At 35.3% G+C, this 18730-nt stretch overlaps 3 protein-coding genes and 2 long non-coding RNA genes across 6 annotated transcripts; 3 read left to right on the top strand and 2 right to left on the bottom strand.

The window, feature by feature from the left end:
• Positions 1-2344: 2344 nt before the first annotated feature.
• Positions 2345-3628, top strand: LOC118436977. The gene is made up of 3 exons (XR_004835821.1): positions 2345-2446; positions 2543-2628; positions 2886-3628. It is a non-coding gene; the product is annotated as an uncharacterized LOC118436977 (long non-coding RNA).
• A 124-nt stretch (positions 3629-3752) lies between these two features.
• LOC110855025 (E3 ubiquitin-protein ligase DTX3L) lies at positions 3753-5432 on the top strand. Its single transcript, XM_022103459.2, has 2 exons — positions 3753-4523; positions 4806-5432. Exons 1-2 carry the CDS (start codon positions 4467-4469, stop codon positions 5295-5297), a joined length of 549 nt encoding a protein of 182 aa, XP_021959151.1. The 5' UTR covers positions 3753-4466; the 3' UTR covers positions 5298-5432.
• Positions 5433-8702: 3270 nt separating this feature from the next.
• LOC110855127 lies at positions 8703-9680 on the top strand. The gene is made up of 2 exons (XM_022103548.2): positions 8703-8873; positions 9104-9680. Exons 1-2 carry the CDS (start codon positions 8820-8822, stop codon positions 9611-9613), a joined length of 564 nt encoding a protein of 187 aa, XP_021959240.1. The 5' UTR covers positions 8703-8819; the 3' UTR covers positions 9614-9680.
• A 3840-nt stretch (positions 9681-13520) lies between these two features.
• LOC118436959 lies at positions 13521-15942 on the bottom strand. Of its 2 annotated transcripts, XR_004835814.1 has the most exons (4): positions 15636-15942; positions 15490-15516; positions 15272-15416; positions 13521-13694 (listed from the first exon to the last, which is right to left on the bottom strand). It is a non-coding gene; the product is annotated as an uncharacterized LOC118436959 (long non-coding RNA). The 2 variants fall into 2 exon arrangements; XR_004835813.1 differs by lacking the exon at positions 13521-13694 and having other exon boundaries at positions 15220-15416.
• Positions 15943-16942: 1000 nt separating this feature from the next.
• LOC110855126 (golgin subfamily A member 6-like protein 22) lies at positions 16943-18485 on the bottom strand. Its single transcript, XM_022103547.2, has 2 exons — positions 18211-18485; positions 16943-17671 (listed from the first exon to the last, which is right to left on the bottom strand). The coding sequence occupies exons 1-2, from the start codon at positions 18448-18450 to the stop codon at positions 17201-17203; spliced, it is 711 nt and encodes a 236-aa protein (XP_021959239.1). The 5' UTR covers positions 18451-18485; the 3' UTR covers positions 16943-17200.
• Positions 18486-18730: the final 245 nt, after the last annotated feature.

Below are 18730 nucleotides of genomic sequence, written 5' to 3'. Positions count from 1 at the left end.
ACTTAAAATAAGAATCCTTCAAAAAATTCGAAGTCAGTGAACCGTTTTTATCATAGCAACCGGTCGCCCCGAGTTTTAAAATAAATTCTCATAGACGTGAAATGATTTAAAATGTGTTAATTTTAGTGATTTATTAGTCCCATGTTAACAATTGATTGAAATTTTAAACATTATGGGCATGTTTCTCTCGGTTTTTCAGAACTAACTCGGCACCAGCCTCCCACCAATAAGTTCCTGGAGACCGGGCTACACACCTTTATTCAAATTTCTGCCTTATTTCCTCTTCTAAATCCAGTCTTTGTCCTCCGGGGGACAGATCCGTTTCACGTTCTCAATCCATATTCGCAGATTTTCCCGGGGTCCAACTTCCTCACAATTCTGCTACGAATTTTACTCTTCACCTGGGTCGGGGGCGAAGTGGTAAAATCCATGTGCGGCCTGGCCATCCTGATGCTAATCGTTTTAACAGGATCCATTCAAATAATTGCTTGGTGCAAGAAACTAGGTGAAAAATGTGGAAATTCTTCTACAACAAAAGTTGTGCAATTATATAAAGAACTGCAAATCTGGATTGGTTATTGCAACCGAAAATTTTGTTATTTTGCAGTCCCGCCAATGATATTTTTTGGCATGTGTATCATAATTTTGGCGACTTATGTGAGCATTCGATTGGCGGGAAAGGTTCCGCTTGCGGTTCACTGCTTTTTCGTGGTGACGAGCGCGGCGGGATTTACGGCGGTGGGAACGATCTTGCCACGTGCCGTGATGGTTTGGGAAGGTTCGGAAAGGTTGATAAAGTTTCTGAGGGGAAGATGCGACACAAAGTTTGAGAGGAGGTTGGTTCGCCCGTTGAGCAGGGTGGGAATTAGGGTGGGGCCTTTTGAAACCATAACGAAGGAGTGGCAGGGAAAGATTGTGTCGAATATTGTGGATGGCACGATTAATTTACTCTTGACTTTTTAGTGTCAGGTTCAAGTAAAAATGTTATTATCTCATATTTACATAAATTCAAACATTTCTCTCATAAACTTACTAAAAGGTTGGTAGATGGTAATGTATGTAGGTTATTTATGTAGTTTCGCTTAAAAAAGATTTGACTTATTAGATACTTAAAAATAAGTAAGAAACAATTATAAAAATGTACAAGAAGTGCACAACTATGCAAAAACTTTGTAAATATATACAAAAATATCTTTTAAAAATTCCATATCAATACTAAATATAAATACTTCTTAACAAATAATTAGTATATGAATGAATGAATGAATACAGGATAATTTTATATTTAGTTTAAAAATATTATCTTATTAGAAGTTTATTTATTTAAATAAATAAAACAAAGATACCTACATACGTTAATTCGCTCATATAGTATTTTAATTAAAGATTTGCATGTTTGCTTGAAATTTATGGATATGTACATATGTATCATCCTTTGTATTTAAAATATTAAGATCAATGACAAACATGCACTTCAGTGGCATCTTTACGTGCGAAAATGCTATTTATAGTTTGTTCATTATGCATAATGAACACCATAGTTATGGTTTAAGCATAGGATGGAGAGTTTTTTTAATTCAAGGCTTATGACGGGCTGGTCTGTTATTTTAAAAATCACGCCGTAGTAAAAAAAACTCATTAATCGTACCATTTTGTTGGACAATCCATCACGCCACTTAGGGTTACGTAAATAAACAAGTGCACACTTAAACCCAAAGCAAAGCAAATACTTACTATTGGAATTTTGTAAAATAAATAATTTATGATTACTTAAAATAAATACTTAATTGAGGATAATTGAGGGCAGTACAGTGACCATAATTTGTGAAAATTTCATAATAAGTATTCTTCTCGAATAGATATGTAAATATGTATGATAAATAAGTTCGTGAAAATCAGAATTCATTTTTCCAATCTCTTTGCACATAAAAGTTTACATTTTGTGGAAAATAAAGTTTGTAAAATGACAGTCATTCTCGCCTCGGTACCCTTGGACCGCCTTGATCCCAAAAAGGCAACCTTTTTCAGGTTCAAAATCCTAAATCTTTGTATTAATTCCACAAATCCATAAAATCCCTCGATGGTCTTCCTCACATTTCCAAGAATCCAGTGTCTCCACAAACACACAATAGGGAACATGCATGCATGACGTATTAAAAAAGGTGATTTTGAGGTCATCCAGCCACCTATTCCTTCCTGATCCTGCTCCTGTTAAGCGTAACACAGATAAAATAAATAGGCGACCCAAGGCTACACACCCTCTCCGCCTTTTTATATACGACGTAATATGTGTACGTCCCCAAAATGCAGATAAACCCCTCAAAAATAAAAAGTCCATCAGTCCAAAATATTTCCCAACTTACGCAAGTATCACCAGTTCCAACCAGCTACATATACGTCCCGATGGACATAAATTCTATACGATATCTATGGATTCGCTAACTTGGTAAGAAATTTTAACATTGCAATATTTACAAAAAGTATATTTACACAAATAAAATTGGAAGTAAATTTTCCCCAAAATTATTTAAAATCTTTGTAGGCAACAACAAATTCTCAATTTAGTGTTGACACGAGTGGCATCTGTTCGCATTAATTTATGTATTGATTGGTGAATAAATAATTTAGGTATGTGTTCACTACTCAATACATTTATGAATGAATGAATTTTGAATAAATGTTTATTCATTTCATATTTATGAGGAATGAGTATATAAACAATTTTAAACATTTTTTTTTTCATTTTTGAGTTTCGAATAAATGAATAATGAATGAATATTTTGGTTCCAATTTGTGAACAGAATGATTTTGAATTGAAAAAAAAATATTTTTTGAATGCGATTAAAAAGGATTGCTATAAAATTATAAATTCCCGACAATTTCAGTATTTTGGAACAACCCAAATTTGGAGCGGGGTCACAGAGCTCCCCGTGGTGGCGACGGCGGCAGAAAATTACCGAATTCTACGATCCTCGGATGAACACGCGGCAGACGTGAAATTAATGCGGGACGTGGGACCCTTTTTCGCCACGCTTTATATCCTGTCATTTTTCCTCCTCTGTTCCGGAATATTTTCCATTTTGGCGTCCATCACGGATCAGGCGAGATGGGTGGTCAGATTGATAAAAGTGGCGAATTTTTTCTCCACCCTGCTCTACTGCGGAATCATCTTGGTTATCGTGTACAACTTGAATCCGGCAAGTTTTCGATCCGACAAGAAATTAGGAAATATCGGATTATCCTGGGAGACATATGTGTATTGCGGATTTGTATAATTCGCAATAGTTTCATGGAATAAGAAACTGATCAAAATGCTCGAAAGAAAAATTCAACGGAGGCAACGAGCAGATGTGTAAGAAATTAGCCCAGCCCAGCATTTCAAACTTAACATTGTTAAGCTTACGCGCTTATTTCTAAGCTTATTTTTAAGCTTACCTTACTGTTGTAAGCTTAAAGCATGGAAATCGAAAAACTTATCGTCCACATACTAATATATTTTAATTCCGAATCAAAAGTCTGTCTTCGGTTTTACATTTACCACTTTTGTCATACATATTTACATATTTATATTTGCATTTCACAAAAGGAAATTTTAGTACACTCAAAATAAAAATTTGTCGAATCAACACCGCCGGTGTCAATATATGACTTAACCGCCTTGGTTACAATTGTGATTCCGAGGTATGATGATTTTGATATCGGTAGTTATCATGTTATGACCGGACGGAAAAAATTCATTACTACTCGGAATCACAATTGTAACCAAGGCGGTTAAGTCATATATTGACACCGTTTTGTTTTGAGTGTACGTAGTATCTAAATATGTTTCTAACACCACGTTATTTGCACGCATGCATGGAGTATGTACATATGTAAATATGTATTAAGAGATTCAACCAACTCATTCATCCCAAATCATGTTCACGTTAAACAGATCATCACTCCGATGATCTCACAGCGAACAGCAACACGTATGTAATCAATTGCAATGGTTTTATTGAAAAAGGTCAATCAGAACCTGTTTCAGGATCAGCTGGAGTGTTTATGTAGCAACAAGTGTACTTATAAGTAAAAGTTAATCATTGTTAATAATTGCAGAAAATTGAAACCAAAAGAAGTTAATAAAAAAATCAAACGTTGCACACTGTTAAAAATCTATTACTTAAATATATGTAGTAATTGATTTCTCGGTGTTATAATTGCTACCGTTTTGTTTTCTAATTCCGGACTAATTTAGATAACTTTGCAACCGATACATATGGTAAAACTGTAATACTGGGCTATTTCTATGTACATATTTGATATTACCAAACCCAATGTATAAATAGGACTACTGTTCGGTATTATTTTAATACTGGAGTTCTAAAAGTGTACAAATCCAGAATTGTAATTTCAATTCGTAATTAGAATTTTTAACGTTATACGTACATAAGTAGTCGAATTTTACGAATCGCGATACCTCATCAATGGAAGAATGTCCAATATGTTGCAACGAGTACGAGCCGAAATCAAGTCTCTGGGTGGTAAGTAGATAATTAACTTTCAATTGTTAATTACAAGTTAAGATAGTTAACAAATTATTCACATGCACTTTTAAAAGATAGTGTCACTGAGTTGAAAAGTACAGGCACTCTAAATTCTGTATTAAGTAAACCATACTAAAGTCAAAAAATCGTTAATTTGATGAGCATTAAGTTTGCTCTGGATTTAGTATATTTTACAAAATTTAGAATTCAGAGTGCATTTAACGTTCAAAAGCTGACATTATTTTTAAGAGTAAAATAAATTCATCATTTTTTAAATAGGAGCTCACCTGTTCTCACAAATTATGTACGTCATGCCATTCGAAAATTCAAACTACCCGCACCACCATGTCCGGAGAAACGCATACCTTTTCAAAGTGCCCGTTTTGCCAGGCCTTGACCGGAATTGAGATTGGCACGTGTCCCGACGGGCGAATGACGGTTAGAGAACATCGGTCACGTTGCGCCGGATTTGAGGGGGTGGGCACGATCCAGATCAACTATTCGGTCCAGGGGCAGTATTCACTAAATAGGACGGCGTTCCTGCCAAACAATGCGGAAGGCCAGAGAGTACTTAATCTTTTAAGGACGGCGTGGGATCGAAGACTCTGTTTCGCGATTGGGACAAGTGTCACGACCGGAGCGAGGAATGTGCCAGTTTGGAATGTTCATCATAAAACTGCCATGTTTGGAGGGGTGTCATGCCATGGATATCCGGATCCCCGGTATTTTGAGAGAGTTACGAACGAGCTGAAATCGTTCGGGGTAGAATGAACTTTTACGACGGAGGAGGTTTGCAAATAATAAGCTTGCCTCATAAAATTGCGATAAGCCTATACTTGTTCAAAAATATTTATTCATTCAAAATTAATTCTAATAAAAAATTTCCATGATTTGTTTAAAATTTAATTTATTGTAAAATTTGCTCAATTTCCATGTCTGAGCAGGGGAATAATGTTGGTTGTTGAAACTACCTAACACGGTCAAAAAATAATCCGGGCTGAACATGGTTTGCATCCCTGTTGTTAGTATAACAATGTTAATTAATCTGCATGTTTCTTAGAAATAGTTTCTATTTAAATATTTGTGTACTTTGATCAAGATTTATTTCACATGAATTTATTTTCAAAGAATTTGTAGCAGGTAAAGTAACAGGAAATTGTACAACAGAGGATGTTTGAAGCTGAGGATTACAATTGTTCTGCAGAACACCTTTATTTATAGCCCTATTCTAATTACAGCCACATATTGCCGGGCGTAGAAACCATAATTTCAAAATTTTAGCCGGTTCAGTACCTGTATTGTCCACCGTGTCTCCGTTCATGTTTCCTGCAAATTAATAAAGCTCAAATTTAGGTAACTTGGATTATATATGATCATGTAATTTCTGACGTTAACAAAATTCAGCCAAGTATAGCAGGTCTTTAATTGTAGCCGTGTCTGCGACACTTACAATGGAGGTCCTCCAAAGTATGCTCGCAAATTTGGACCAAACTAGCGTCAATCGATCACAAATATAATTAGTATGAAATTTGCAAATGGAACTATCTGCCAATCCGCAGGTTTGGCGGAGATATGTAAATATGTACCAAAGGGAGGGCAGCTCGCTGATAACGATTTTGACCTTTAATATCTTTGGCACTTGAAGTAATTTCAACTTGAAACTTCGCAAATTGATAGGCCCTAGAGTTGGTATTATAGGTGCAAAATTTCAATTCTCTACTGTAAGAACCAGACCTTCAACTAAACCTAAAGTAAAGCAGTGATGATTTTTTGTGTTCCAGACCTAAATTACCCTATGGAAGCACATGTGGAAGGTGTTGATAACCTAAAAATGTCAGGAAATAGCAAATTATGTGACCCCATGGATTACCGGAAAAAATCACCTGGAAAAAATCACCTCGGAAAATATCTCCCGGAAAGAATCTCCAATGGAAATAATCCCCAATGAAAGAATCTCCTATGGAAAAAATCACCAGTGGACAAAATCACCATCGGAAAAAATCCCCAAATTAATAAGTTATAGATTTACGATAGATAATATAGAAATAGAGTGGTCAGCTTGCGTTGAATTCATGTAACTCTAATTTTTTCACTCTATATACATATATCTACATACATAGGTACAGTCGGTTTATTTACCATACGACCCTCGACGTCACCACTGCAATGCTATCAGTAATGAGAGTGATGACGTCGAGGATCATATGGTTAAAAAACAGGAGTACATACCAATTTGGTACTCAGGACGAAGTCTTCACTGTATGTTATTCTAAATTTCGACTTTTGTAGTCCAAGATAATCCAATATTAAACTCTTTTCAGTTTTTAATATTTTTGCAAAATTTTCTGACCAGGGAATGATCAAAATTTCCTAAAGTTGAATTTATGAAACATTTGATATGAGAACCTGACTACAATGTTGCACATATTCTCAAAATCATACAAACTAGAATTTTTGGCGAGCGCTTGAAGGCGATGATTTTAGTATTTTAAACCCCTTGATTGGGTGTGGCGGACGCAATGTATCTAGTGGTTCTTCTTCACTCATATGGTACAACATATTCAAGAACAATCGAGCTTAAGATTAATAAGTATGTATGTATATACATACCTATATGTATGTATGTATGTACAAATATGTATATACAATTACCTAGAGTGAAAAATAAGCGTTACACTATTTGAAGTAAAATTTACTAAAAATATTAAAATTTATTAATTTGGGGATTTTTTCCGATGGTGATTTTGTCCACTGGTGATTTTTTCCATAGGAGATTCTTTCATTGGGGATTATTTCCATTGGAGATTCTTTCCGGGAGATATTTCCGAGGTGATTTTTTCCAGGTGATTTTTTCCGGTTACCGACCCCATGTCTGTAGTACGCATTGCAGTTTAAATTTTGATTGAAATATAACTGTGTATAGTTTCAGAGTAAAAGTTATAACAGCCCCCGAACTGTCAAAATGTCGCTAATTTTTCCCAACTCACTCCATAACACGAAATTAAATATTTGTACTCCAAAATCTGTCTGTATTACCATCAGTAAGGTCTAACTGCTAAAATAATAAACATGAAAATATTTCAACTATTGAGATTTGTAAAATTCCATTTAACACAAAAAATAACTTTTCTCATGCTTTTTTGTACAAATCCACCTGGTATGGAATGAGTTAAAAAAATTTTGGGAGATTTATGAGGTATTTATGAAAGCCACATAGATGCCAAAAATTTTCATAACACCTACATAAAATTCTATGAACAATTCACAATTCTAGAGTGTTTTAAAAATATTCTGAAATTTATAAAAATTCAATTTTGGAAAGGCTTTGGAACAGAATTATTTTTTCCTATGCATATATCTCTGGTGCCATTTACACTAGCGAATTGAAATTTTACAGAAATAATGCTGACTATAAGGTGAACAAATTATAAAAATTTTAATTCAAAATTTCCAATAGCGCCAAAGATATTAATGGTCAAAATCGTTATCAGCGGGACGCCCCACCTCAGTATTTATGAATATTTTAACGTTCGCAGAATTTCGAAATCGTTTCCCAGCATGTCAAATTTTTGGTATCGTTGCACTCACAAAAACGAGCTCTATGACAAAATTATGCAAACCTGAAAAAAAAATTTTTCGTTTCAAGCGAAATTCCAGTTGTGATTATTATAACTTATAGTTGACGTATTTATTGGTCAAAAATTTATTTAATTTAATAAGTCATGCATAAGTTTAATAATTAATAAATAATTACTTATCCATCAATAAGTTACTTAAAATTTATTCTTCAGTCTCTGTTTGAAGCCTCGTGAAAAATAGAGTTTTCAACGTAATAAACATTCAAAGTATGTATTTATCCTCAGACAATCCTGATCCAAAGAAAGAACCTTTTTTCAGGTAAAAATTGAAGGCCAAAAATACTCCCAAAATCTAAAATAAATCTATTGATCACACAAACCTTTGAAATCCCTCGAGGACCTTTTCCACATTTCTTCCAATCTCTCCACTCCATCGATAAGAATGCTTCTCCACACACATTATGGAGAACGTCCATATATTACTTCATCAAAAAAGGGTAGATTTTTCGATCACATATCTGCTCATGGTACGCCTAACACGACACGAGTTAAGGTTTGCGTGCAAAGCCACACAGCCACGTTTTTGATGACGTAATATTTGGACGTCCCCCTCCTTAGCAGAAGGCCTGTCAAGAATAAAAACTTGATCAGTCCACCTCTCTAACTTGGTCAGTTGTGTTCATCCACACGTCTCGTTGCACATAATATCGCGAAAATGGCCATTTTCAAGAAATTTGCTATCCTCAATCTCTGTGGATTCGCTAACTTGGTAAGAATTTCTAACGACAACTTTTTCTGTAAGTTTCCATAGTGATAAAATAAATATATATTTATCGTAACCACTTGGAATTGAGGGGTCGTACACAAAGCATTTGATTGATTTTGGGAGTATTTATTTTCTGAAATAAAATAAATAACAAACAGTTTTTTTCTAAATTAAATGAATTTTGAATGAAGAAATATTTTTCGAATACAGTTTTAATTTGGTAATAATTTCAGTATTATGGAACCACGCAAATTTGGAGCGGCGTCCCAGAGCACCCCGCGATGACTACGGCTGCAGAAAACTACAGAATTCTCCGCCAAACCGACGAGAGCGCGGCAGATTTTAAATTTTCTCTGGAGGTAGGACCCACCTTCGCGGCGATTTACATCCTCAAACTATTTCTCCTGGGTTCTGGACTATTTTCCATTTTGGCGTCAATCCTGCATGAGGCGAGATGGGGGGTCAGATTGATAAAAGTGGCAAACTTTTTTTCCACCCTGCTTTACTGCGGAATAATCCTGATTATTTGTTACAACTGGAATCCATCAAGTTTCCGGTCGGAGGACAAATTCGGAAATATTGGATTATCCGGGATGACATATTTGTATTGTGGAATTGCCCAGTTTGCAATGGTTGCGTGGAATAAGAAATTGATAAAACTGCTGCAAAGTAATATTTTACGAAAAGAGGAAAAATCTAAGGAAAATATGAAAACCAATTTGACCTTGGAGGGGGTTAAATAAATTGTATATTTGTCAACAATTTTTTAAAACACTTGTAAATAAAATACGCTTTATTACGAATTTCAAATTATTGAGGTTTCCAGAAATCAATGATTTTTTTGCCAACTCTAAATTACAGATTGTTTACAGCAAAATTGTTGGTTAGACTTGACTTATTATTGACCATTAACTTTCTAAAAATGCTAGATTTTAGCCACTTGCGAATCTTTCTTATTGTGAATGTTTACCGTTACATAGAATTAATTACTGATGAATCTGGGGCGATGTTGTGGCCATGATAAATACGTAAACTATTTATTTTGTAAATAGGTATATATGTAATTTAGAATTTGAAATAAAGTACGCTGCAGATTTTTTTTACTTTGCTTGATTTATTAATTTATACTACGACAAGGACAAATTAGGGCTGGAATGGATCTAAAGATGATAGTTAAACGTTAAAGATGATAGAGAAAGTTGTGATAGCTGTGACTAAATTTAGATGTAATTTGTCACTATCTACTATTTATTTTGAGTTAGGTACCATTTAGAATTAGTGACAATTTTGGATTTGGTTTCTAAAGTTGATCAATACCCGGAGTTTCATAAAAACTAGTGTTAACAGTAAGTTAGTTTTATTTAATGTTCCACCAAGTTGGTGCACACTACGGCATCCAAAATTACATCAGGTAAACTTCTTAAACTAAAAAAACTGGAAAAATTTCAGGTTCAAAATTCAAAACTGTATTTTAGGCCCATTGTTTTCAAATTTTTAATGTGTCTAAATTTTTCGACGTTGACGCGGATGGTGGGATTATCGGATCGTATGGTGGTGGACAATGCATTATTCACAGTTGAGTTAGGGACTCTGAACACTATTACGTATGTAAGAAGACAGAGAAATTTTGTGATTTTTGTAGTTTCAGAATTTTTGAAATCAAAATTATAAAATAATGTCTGGCCGAATTTCTTAATAGACGTTGAATTAGATTTGATTTTTTAATTGCCCTTCTGTAATGCCTAGCTCCACTAGCACACACATACCTGTAAAGTAATCTTGTGCAAAAGCTTGCGCTAGTAGCAGAGTAACAAAGATAATTGCGAGCTTCATGACGTTTTAAAACAAGTGGTAACTCGCAGGTCTCTACAATTGGAACAATATAAGATTGCGTAAATGCAATTCCGTTTAAATATTAAGCTTGTGGAATAAATTATTCACGTGATTGATTTATTGACGTCATTGGGTTCAGTGGTCGACGCCGCCACCACCATCAGCATCGGCTCAAAAAGTTAAGGTTTGTTCTCTCAATGGCTGACAAGCGACGCTCACGGGGGGTCGGTGGTGTCCAGGGTACCCATGATTTTTAGAATCTGCAAGGACCCAAGATGAATGATCCATTCTTATTTCAGTGTTAAACTTACATATACTCGACGCCGTGCCGTCAAGTTCCGTGGCGTCAAACTTAAAAATATGCATTTTCGACAAACTTCAAACCTTCATAACTTTTGCAGCTTTTGCGGGATTTACAAAAATTCACGCTTAAAATGATCACAAACGTTGCAATTTTCTGAGAAAAGTTACAAATAAAAAGTTTTCAATATTTGACATATTTTTAGCACTTTTCGACGGACCCCCATTTCTACAGGAATTAGGAAATTTTGCAGATACTTAAAAGCGACAGTTTTTTGAAAAATTTCATGGCATACGAGTGTTGAACTCTGTCATGATTTTTGCCAAAATTTTGAAAATCCGTCCAGGATTTCGGCGGTTTTAAAAATAAAAACATTCAAATGTGGCGCGGCGCCAAGTATAAGGTTTGCACAGAAAAAAGAATGTATCCATCATTTAGGGTCCTAGTAGATTATAAAAAATATTATGGGTGCCCTAACCATGACCAACTACTCTTGAGTGTCCCTTGTGATATATCAAAAGATGTTAAATATGTTTTAATGATGTTAACTGTATATGTACTTGCACTTTTTTATCATGGTACACGTACACCAGGGGTGTGTAAAGAGTTAGATGAAAAAATAAGCCCAAAAATTAGGAACATATGTAGACCAAGGTCTAAATGTTCTACTTTTTGGGAAGTTCATATGTAGGTGAAATTAAAATAGGTGAAATTAAAATGGGCGCCAAACTTTTTTCGGCCTCAGAGGCGACGGGCCGATAATTTACCCCGGCGGTGTATGCTAAGCGACGTCGACCTCTGTCTGGGTAATATTCCAAACACAAATTAATGCAGGAACACCTGTTGAATTTAATGGTACATATATGATTTTATTCTACTTCAACGATTAATGTTTAAATAAATATTTATAAAGCAAAAGAAGGGGGTTGATCTCTAATCATTGTCGTATGTACATACATATGTACATATATACCTCATGTGTGTACATATATCTGTCTGCACGTGGGTGGCATGATTGAGTAAAAACGGCTGAAACCAATCAAGTGTAATTTTACTATGTCTACATACATACATATACATATTTGTATTAGGTAAACATTTGGTTCCAAAATGAATGCAAATTGTGCAGTGGTTGACCAGTGGGGTCAAGTAGGTCATATCTTTGCTAAATTTTTGCAATGGCAAAATAATGTCAAAACATCCCAAAAATCAGTAGGGTGTATGCATAATTCTTGGTCAACCTGTCCTAACTTTTACTCTTCATCCTTACTTTGTTGAGTTGTTGCATGCACATAAATATTTATGGATTCATGCAATCAGCACCTACCTTATTAAACTAACAATGGAGGTCTCCCAACGTATGCTCACAGATTTGGATCAAACTAGTGTCAATCGATCACAAATATAATTAGTATGAAATTTGCAAATGGAACTATCTGCCAATACGCAGGTTTGGCGGAGATATTTGCATAAAAAGAGGAGGAAACGCACCAAAAGGCTGGCATAGTTTTCATTTTCCAAATTTCCTGTGCATTTTTTCAGCTTTGAATGCAAATATCTCCGCCAAACCTGCGCATTGGCAGATAGTTCCATTTGCAAATTTCATACTAATTATATTTGTGATCGATTGACATTAATTTCGTCCAAATCTGTGAGCATACGTTGGGAGACCTCCATTGTAAGTATTTTTTGGCTGATTAAGCAATCGGAATGACTTACACGTACACGCGCATACGTTTGTAGCAGGTTAAAGTATTTTGCAGCGCAATAATTTACAGCCATTTCGATAGCATAAGTAGAACTAATTGCTCATGTGAGACTTGACAGTGGAATCAAATCGATAAGTTGTTAATGCGTACTCTTATTGATTGTTACTAACAATTTGTTAGTCGTAAGTTTTAAAACCTGTGACGTCAATGGGATTCATCAAGTGTCACATTCACTTATTCCAAAAATTAATACCTTACATATACATATACGTTCATTCGTTTTTATTTTATTCAATATTTCCGAATTAAAATTATTGTGCTGCATACGTGGCAAGTTTCTGAAATGTAAAATTCGAATTTTTTTCCATTTAATTTATTTTCGTTTACATTCATGTTAGCATTTCTTTCGAAATCACAAACAGTTTATGGCTATAAGTTAGAAACAATTGTTAACTTTAGAAATCCCAAAATTATTGAGTAATTACTTAAGCCATTTTAGAATGTGGATAAGATTAAGTATTTAATGTTGATACTGTAAGCTCATGAAAATAGTTCTAGTTTGCTTTGCAAAATTCAGTTGGATAATATGTATTTTACTATTAACCCCGACTTTTGTAATCACTAGTATTAGTGAATGAGGATAAAAAATGCTTATTATTATTATTATTATTATTAGCTCACCCTGCGAAGCATGAGAGCTATTGAATTCCTCTTGTCCGTCCGTCCGTCCGACCGTCCGCCCGTCTGTGTGTTCACGAGTTTTTTGCATCAATTGATGCTAATTAATAATCCCCTTGACCATTATAGAATAAATTAGGCGCACCATTGGTATCGAACAATCCGTGGCGCAAATGGTGCGAATTAATTGTGCAAAGGGATCGAGAAAGGACTACAATTTTGGAATAGGTAGCACCGTTCGTATTGAACAGTTGGTTATCCAAGCTGATGCGAAACAATTGGATGAGCATCTCCTGATCCTCACTAGAATGGATCAGGTCCATTTTTTAATAAATTAATAGCACCGTTGGTATCTAACAATCGGTAACACAAAATGATGCGAAACAATTGGGTTAATTGATGCAAAACGCACCAATGGTACAGAATAGCCGGGAGAATTTATTATATAATTTTGACACAAATTTTTTGAAATTTTATTTGACACACCACGGTTAATCTCCAACAGTGGTGCAAAATACTTTGCCATCTTCCTCGTTTTTCTACACCATTGATGCATAATTGCATAATAATTATTGATCTATTTTATGCTTCGTTTTTATGCACCACTGGTGAATAATTGCTTAAAAATTATTGATCTATTTTGTTGAACTACTATAATTTTGCACCCAAGGTGCAAAGGTGCCAGGTAATTATATATTACAGGGTGAGCTATTTCTAACGTTACTACGGTTTATTATTAAATACCTGCTATTTTAGTTGTGAACCAGGCTAAACTGAGTCAAGGGGAAATTATGCATCCTGCAGCCCCGGATTTTGCTTATCTTTGGTGTGTACATACTATGTAGGATAGCGTACTAAACCCCTCAAATGATTCAGCTTTGGGTTAAATTTAATACACCATCGAATAAGCTGAAATTTGCCACAAATTTTAGCTGAATTTGCCACCGGATGAATTTTTTCCAACTTTAGCCTTTTCAGCCACCGAATTAGATAGTGGTTACCACAAATTACATAAGATGAGCTGCCACCAACAAATTCCGGGGTGCGGTCGGGGAAAAATGAAATCTTTAACAGAAATTTAATTTATGGATGAAATATGGTTAAATTAAGGAGGGGAGCTTCACCACCTGCCCTTCTCGGATCTCGATGCCCTTTGGATATGTGGTAGGGTCCCATGAGTGTACTAAAACCCTGAAGTGGTTTGACTCCATGGCCACATTTGCGCCCGCCACACCCACTCAAAGGCGCAAAAAACACGAAAAAAACCCTGTTTTCACTTGTTCGAACCCTCGCCAAAAATCCAATTTTGCTCGGATTTTGGTAAAATTTACATTTTTGTGATCCCAGATACTTGTGTGATAATATCCAGTAGATATCTCAACTTTTTTAAAATTTTGAATTTTTTCGAATAATTCACCAGCCCGGAAATGCCCGAAAATTTCGAAAATTTCAAAAAAGTTGAGATTGCTACTGGATATGATCAAACAAGTATCTGGGATTACAAAAATGTAAATTTTATGAAAATCCGATCAAAATTGGATTTTTGGTGGATTTTTGAAGTTGGTAACTTTTGTGGTTTTCATCCCTTTGAGTGGGTGTGGCGGGCGTAAATGTGGCCATGGAGGCAAACCACTTCAGGGTTTTAGTACACTCATGGGACCCTACCACATATGCAAAGGACATCAAGATCTGAGAGGGGCAGGTGGTGAAGCTCTCCTCCTAAGTGCTCCCGACTTGTACCTCACCTCCTCGTACCCACGGGGTGTGTTTGGGGCAAAATGAGATTTTTAAGTAATGATGTAAGATGCAAACAACCTTCAAATCACTCTGTGCTTTTGGTTTCTTTATTTTGTATCGCATTCTAAGAATGTTTGCGTTACCTGAGTATCCTGCGTTGATGCAGATTATTTAGAAACAAGTTGGCAGTGTGGAGCTGTGACTCTGGTGAATCAATCCCCTACCGATTGTGGCGGTGGTGGCTGCGTTACTGCGACCGTTCACGATGTATGTCACATAAATGAAAACCTAGTAATTAGAAGGAAAACATTTCTCTAATTAATTAGTAATTACCAGAAGGCGTATGTATGTACGTAAATACCGCAAAATATGTATCTTCTTAAAAAACCTGAAAATATACACATACAAAATGTTTTTCAACCTGAATTTTCTACGATATTCTTGAAATATAATTTCGAGGGAACCTAAATTTCTATATTTTTCAAATATTTTAGTACATAGTCTTACCATAAGAAGTGATAGTAGAGCGTAGTTTTTGAACCGGTCAACATAAAATTAAAAGGTCAGTTGCGGTTTGTACATACATTCAGTGCCTATCATTGGTGTTGACCGTTTTTACTTGACGTCACTAGGTCAAAAGTAGGAGGAGCTTAGCTACACGCGCGCGGCAATAATTTTTCACTTTTTGCACGAGAAAAAAATGCACGATGTTTGATGTAGTGTAGCAGTCCAAGTACAACTACGATCTGGTTGCCCAAACTATGTACATTCGACGTAGACTTTAATACTAGTCCGATGATGTGGCAAAATTTCCGTGTCAAAATGACATTTCGTCAAGTGGTGACGACTTTTGTGACGCGCCGAACGGTCACTTTCGCCCATGGTTTCAATAGAGGAACGCTTTTCACCACTCGCTCCTCACTCATCTCACTTAAATCTCAACCCATTTTTTCGACATAATTTCGCATACGATGGATGGATTTATAATCACGAACTTTACTATGCCTACGCCTTGTCTTTTCTAATTTATTTTTTTTGGCACGATTGTAGAAGTTAAGAATATTCACCATCTCTTGATAGGTAAAATTTACACCGTCGACATCTTCTTCCTCCCATTCCTGTGAGATTCGTTGCGACAGACTTGCAGAAGCTTCCTCGACGTCTTGCTCATCTTCAGAATCCTCATGAAATTCATTTATTGTATCACTATCACTAATTAAATCGTATGCCTCGACATAAGTGTCAATATCACAATCATAATCAAATTCTAAAGTAATAGAAGATTCAAAGTCCGTATTTGAATTATCAACTAAATCTTCCACAAAACGCAAAACCCGGTCAACAATTTCAACATTGTTAACTAGAATTGATGAAGCGTTCGAATCTCCCGAATACCTATACCTGTCCTTGGCGATTTTAAGAACAGACTCACAAATTGATACAATTATAGACATTCTATAATTTTTAAACTCAACGACTATTTCAAGGTAAAAAATTATATTAAAAGGCTACAAATAGTAAACAAGGATCATATTGTCGAAACAGTTAAATTGGATGCGAGTTTACTCAATGAGTAGATGAAGTGAGATAAGTGAGGAGCGAGTGGTGAAAAGCGTTCCTTTTTTGAAAGCATGAGCGAAAGTGACCGTTCGGCGCGTCACTAAAGTCGTCACCACTTGACGAAATGTCATTTTGACACGGAAATTTTGTCACATCATCGGATTAGTATTAAAATCTACGTCGAATGTACATAGTGGTTGTGCTGGGAGCTCCGGGCACTATAAGAGATTCCCTCGTAAGTAAGTTTGTATTGATTAATTTAAAAATATAAATTTTATTCGGTTATATAATATATTGATAAGATTGTTACGGTCTGTTCTTCAAATGGTCAAACATCAGTTGCCGCTTCTTCTCTAGATTTGTATTAGCTTGCCCCATTTCTCTTTGCATCGCTAATCTCTCCCGCTCTAATGAACTCCTACTGCTTTCTAGTTCCAAACTAATTCGTTTCTGCTTTTGTTCCAAATTTGCTCGATCTCTCTCCAAACTTTCCATCTTACTTTTGTAATCTTTTAAGGCTCGTTCCCACTCCTGGATTCTGCCCGTGGTCCGCTGCTGCTCGCGGCATCTTCCGCGTGTCTTTTGTAATTTGCTAGACCCCGTTCAATCTCAGAATTTCGGCTTTTTACAAGATTGTCGAAAGTTCTTTCATGCTGTTTGTAACTTCGGGTTAATTGATCTTGACGGTTTTTGGCTTTTGTATTTTCAAATTCGAAATCTCTCTCGAGGCTGGATTGCTCGTCCTGCCAGCGTTTTTGTTTTAGCTCGGAGAGCATTTGAGCTTCCTCGCGACGGCGGTTTTCTTCTTCGCGGCGGAGTTCGTCTTGGCGTTGACGGGCTATTTTTTCGTTTTCAATTGAGGTTTTTTCATCTTGGTGCTTTTTGAGGTTGTCAAAAGTTTCCTTGGAAATTGTTAGTTGACGGATTGAATCGGTGGGTTCTGGGGAAGTGGAGCTTGAAGGTTTTGGTGCGGATTGTTTCCCCTTTAAGTTAAAAGATTTGTTAAATCGTGTGAAAATGGATTGATGACTGATTCAACTCGCAAAATGCATTAAATTTAAAAATGCAATTATAAATATTCTATAATCTAATTATAAATATTATAAATATTTTAAATTAATATTTATTCATTATTCATTCATTAAAAATTTGAAAATAAGTATTTAACTATTGTTCATTTTTTATTCATTTTTTATTCGTCTTAAATTTTCTTATTAGATTGACGTCCCAATATACCCCATGTATTTAGGACAAAGATACGATAAAAATGATAAATGAATACAATTATTCATAAATTCTTCATCAATATGAAATGAATAAATCATTACTCAATATTCATACGAGTATATTCTAAAAATTTGAGAAAACCATACACTCACCATTCATAAAATTATTAAATAATTAATGAATTAATTATTTATTCATTCTCTATTATTTGAATGAATAAATAAATTTGGACACATAAAATAGGATAACAATTTCGGAATGTGCTTTAAAATACAAAGCTTAATTTCTTTCTCACCTTAACTTTAGGGAATTTTGGCTTCAACAAAATGAAACCTGCTTCACCCACGTTAACCTGACAGGACGGACAGCAATTAAGATATTTACGCCTTGATTCCTTTTTCTCCGCCCAAACTTGAATCTCTTCGATGCAATCGGTATGAAATAGATGTCCACATTTTGCGGAGGAAACTTTGTTCTGGGATGCGACACTCAAAAACAAGGTGTCGTGACAAACCGAGCAAATTATGGATGACATTTTTGGGCGTTGGCTGTGAATGAATGAAGAATGTCGTCCAAAATGGTTCAGTGTAGGGATGGAATGTTGTAAAAAGTTGGTATCGTGATGATTGTGCATATTATGTTGACAGATTTGGTCATGTCACAACAAGTAGATAAGGGTTTACATTACTTCTGTATCTTATCTTGAGTTATGTATGTTGTAAAAATGATCTTGATTTGATTGACATAATTATTTGCTGGACAATATTTGTCCGTTCAAAATTTCTGCGAAGAGTGGAGAAAAAATAGATTGGTAG

This window comes from Folsomia candida, unplaced genomic scaffold (genome assembly GCF_002217175.1).
Source record: "Folsomia candida strain VU population unplaced genomic scaffold, ASM221717v1 Fcan01_Sc011, whole genome shotgun sequence".
Lineage (NCBI taxonomy): Eukaryota > Metazoa > Arthropoda > Collembola > Entomobryomorpha > Isotomidae > Folsomia > Folsomia candida.
This window is presented reverse-complemented; position numbering and strand designations above follow the sequence as displayed.

Excerpts from the sequence above, each read along its gene's own strand:
- LOC110855025 (XM_022103459.2), top strand. The coding sequence starts at position 4,467 with ATGGAAGAATGTCCAATATGTTGCAACGAGTACGAGCCGAAATCAAGT. Across the intron at positions 4,524-4,805 it reads CGAAATCAAGTCTCTGGGTG|GAGCTCACCTGTTCTCACAA; the intron begins GTAAGTAGATAA and ends TTTTTTAAATAG.
- LOC110855127 (XM_022103548.2), top strand. The coding sequence starts at position 8,820 with ATGGCCATTTTCAAGAAATTTGCTATCCTCAATCTCTGTGGATTCGCT. Across the intron at positions 8,874-9,103 it reads TCTGTGGATTCGCTAACTTG|TATTATGGAACCACGCAAAT; the intron begins GTAAGAATTTCT and ends TAATAATTTCAG.
- LOC110855126 (XM_022103547.2), bottom strand. The coding sequence starts at position 18,450 with ATGTCATCCATAATTTGCTCGGTTTGTCACGACACCTTGTTTTTGAGT. Across the intron at positions 17,672-18,210 it reads CAAAATTCCCTAAAGTTAAG|GGGAAACAATCCGCACCAAA; the intron begins GTGAGAAAGAAA and ends TTTAACTTAAAG.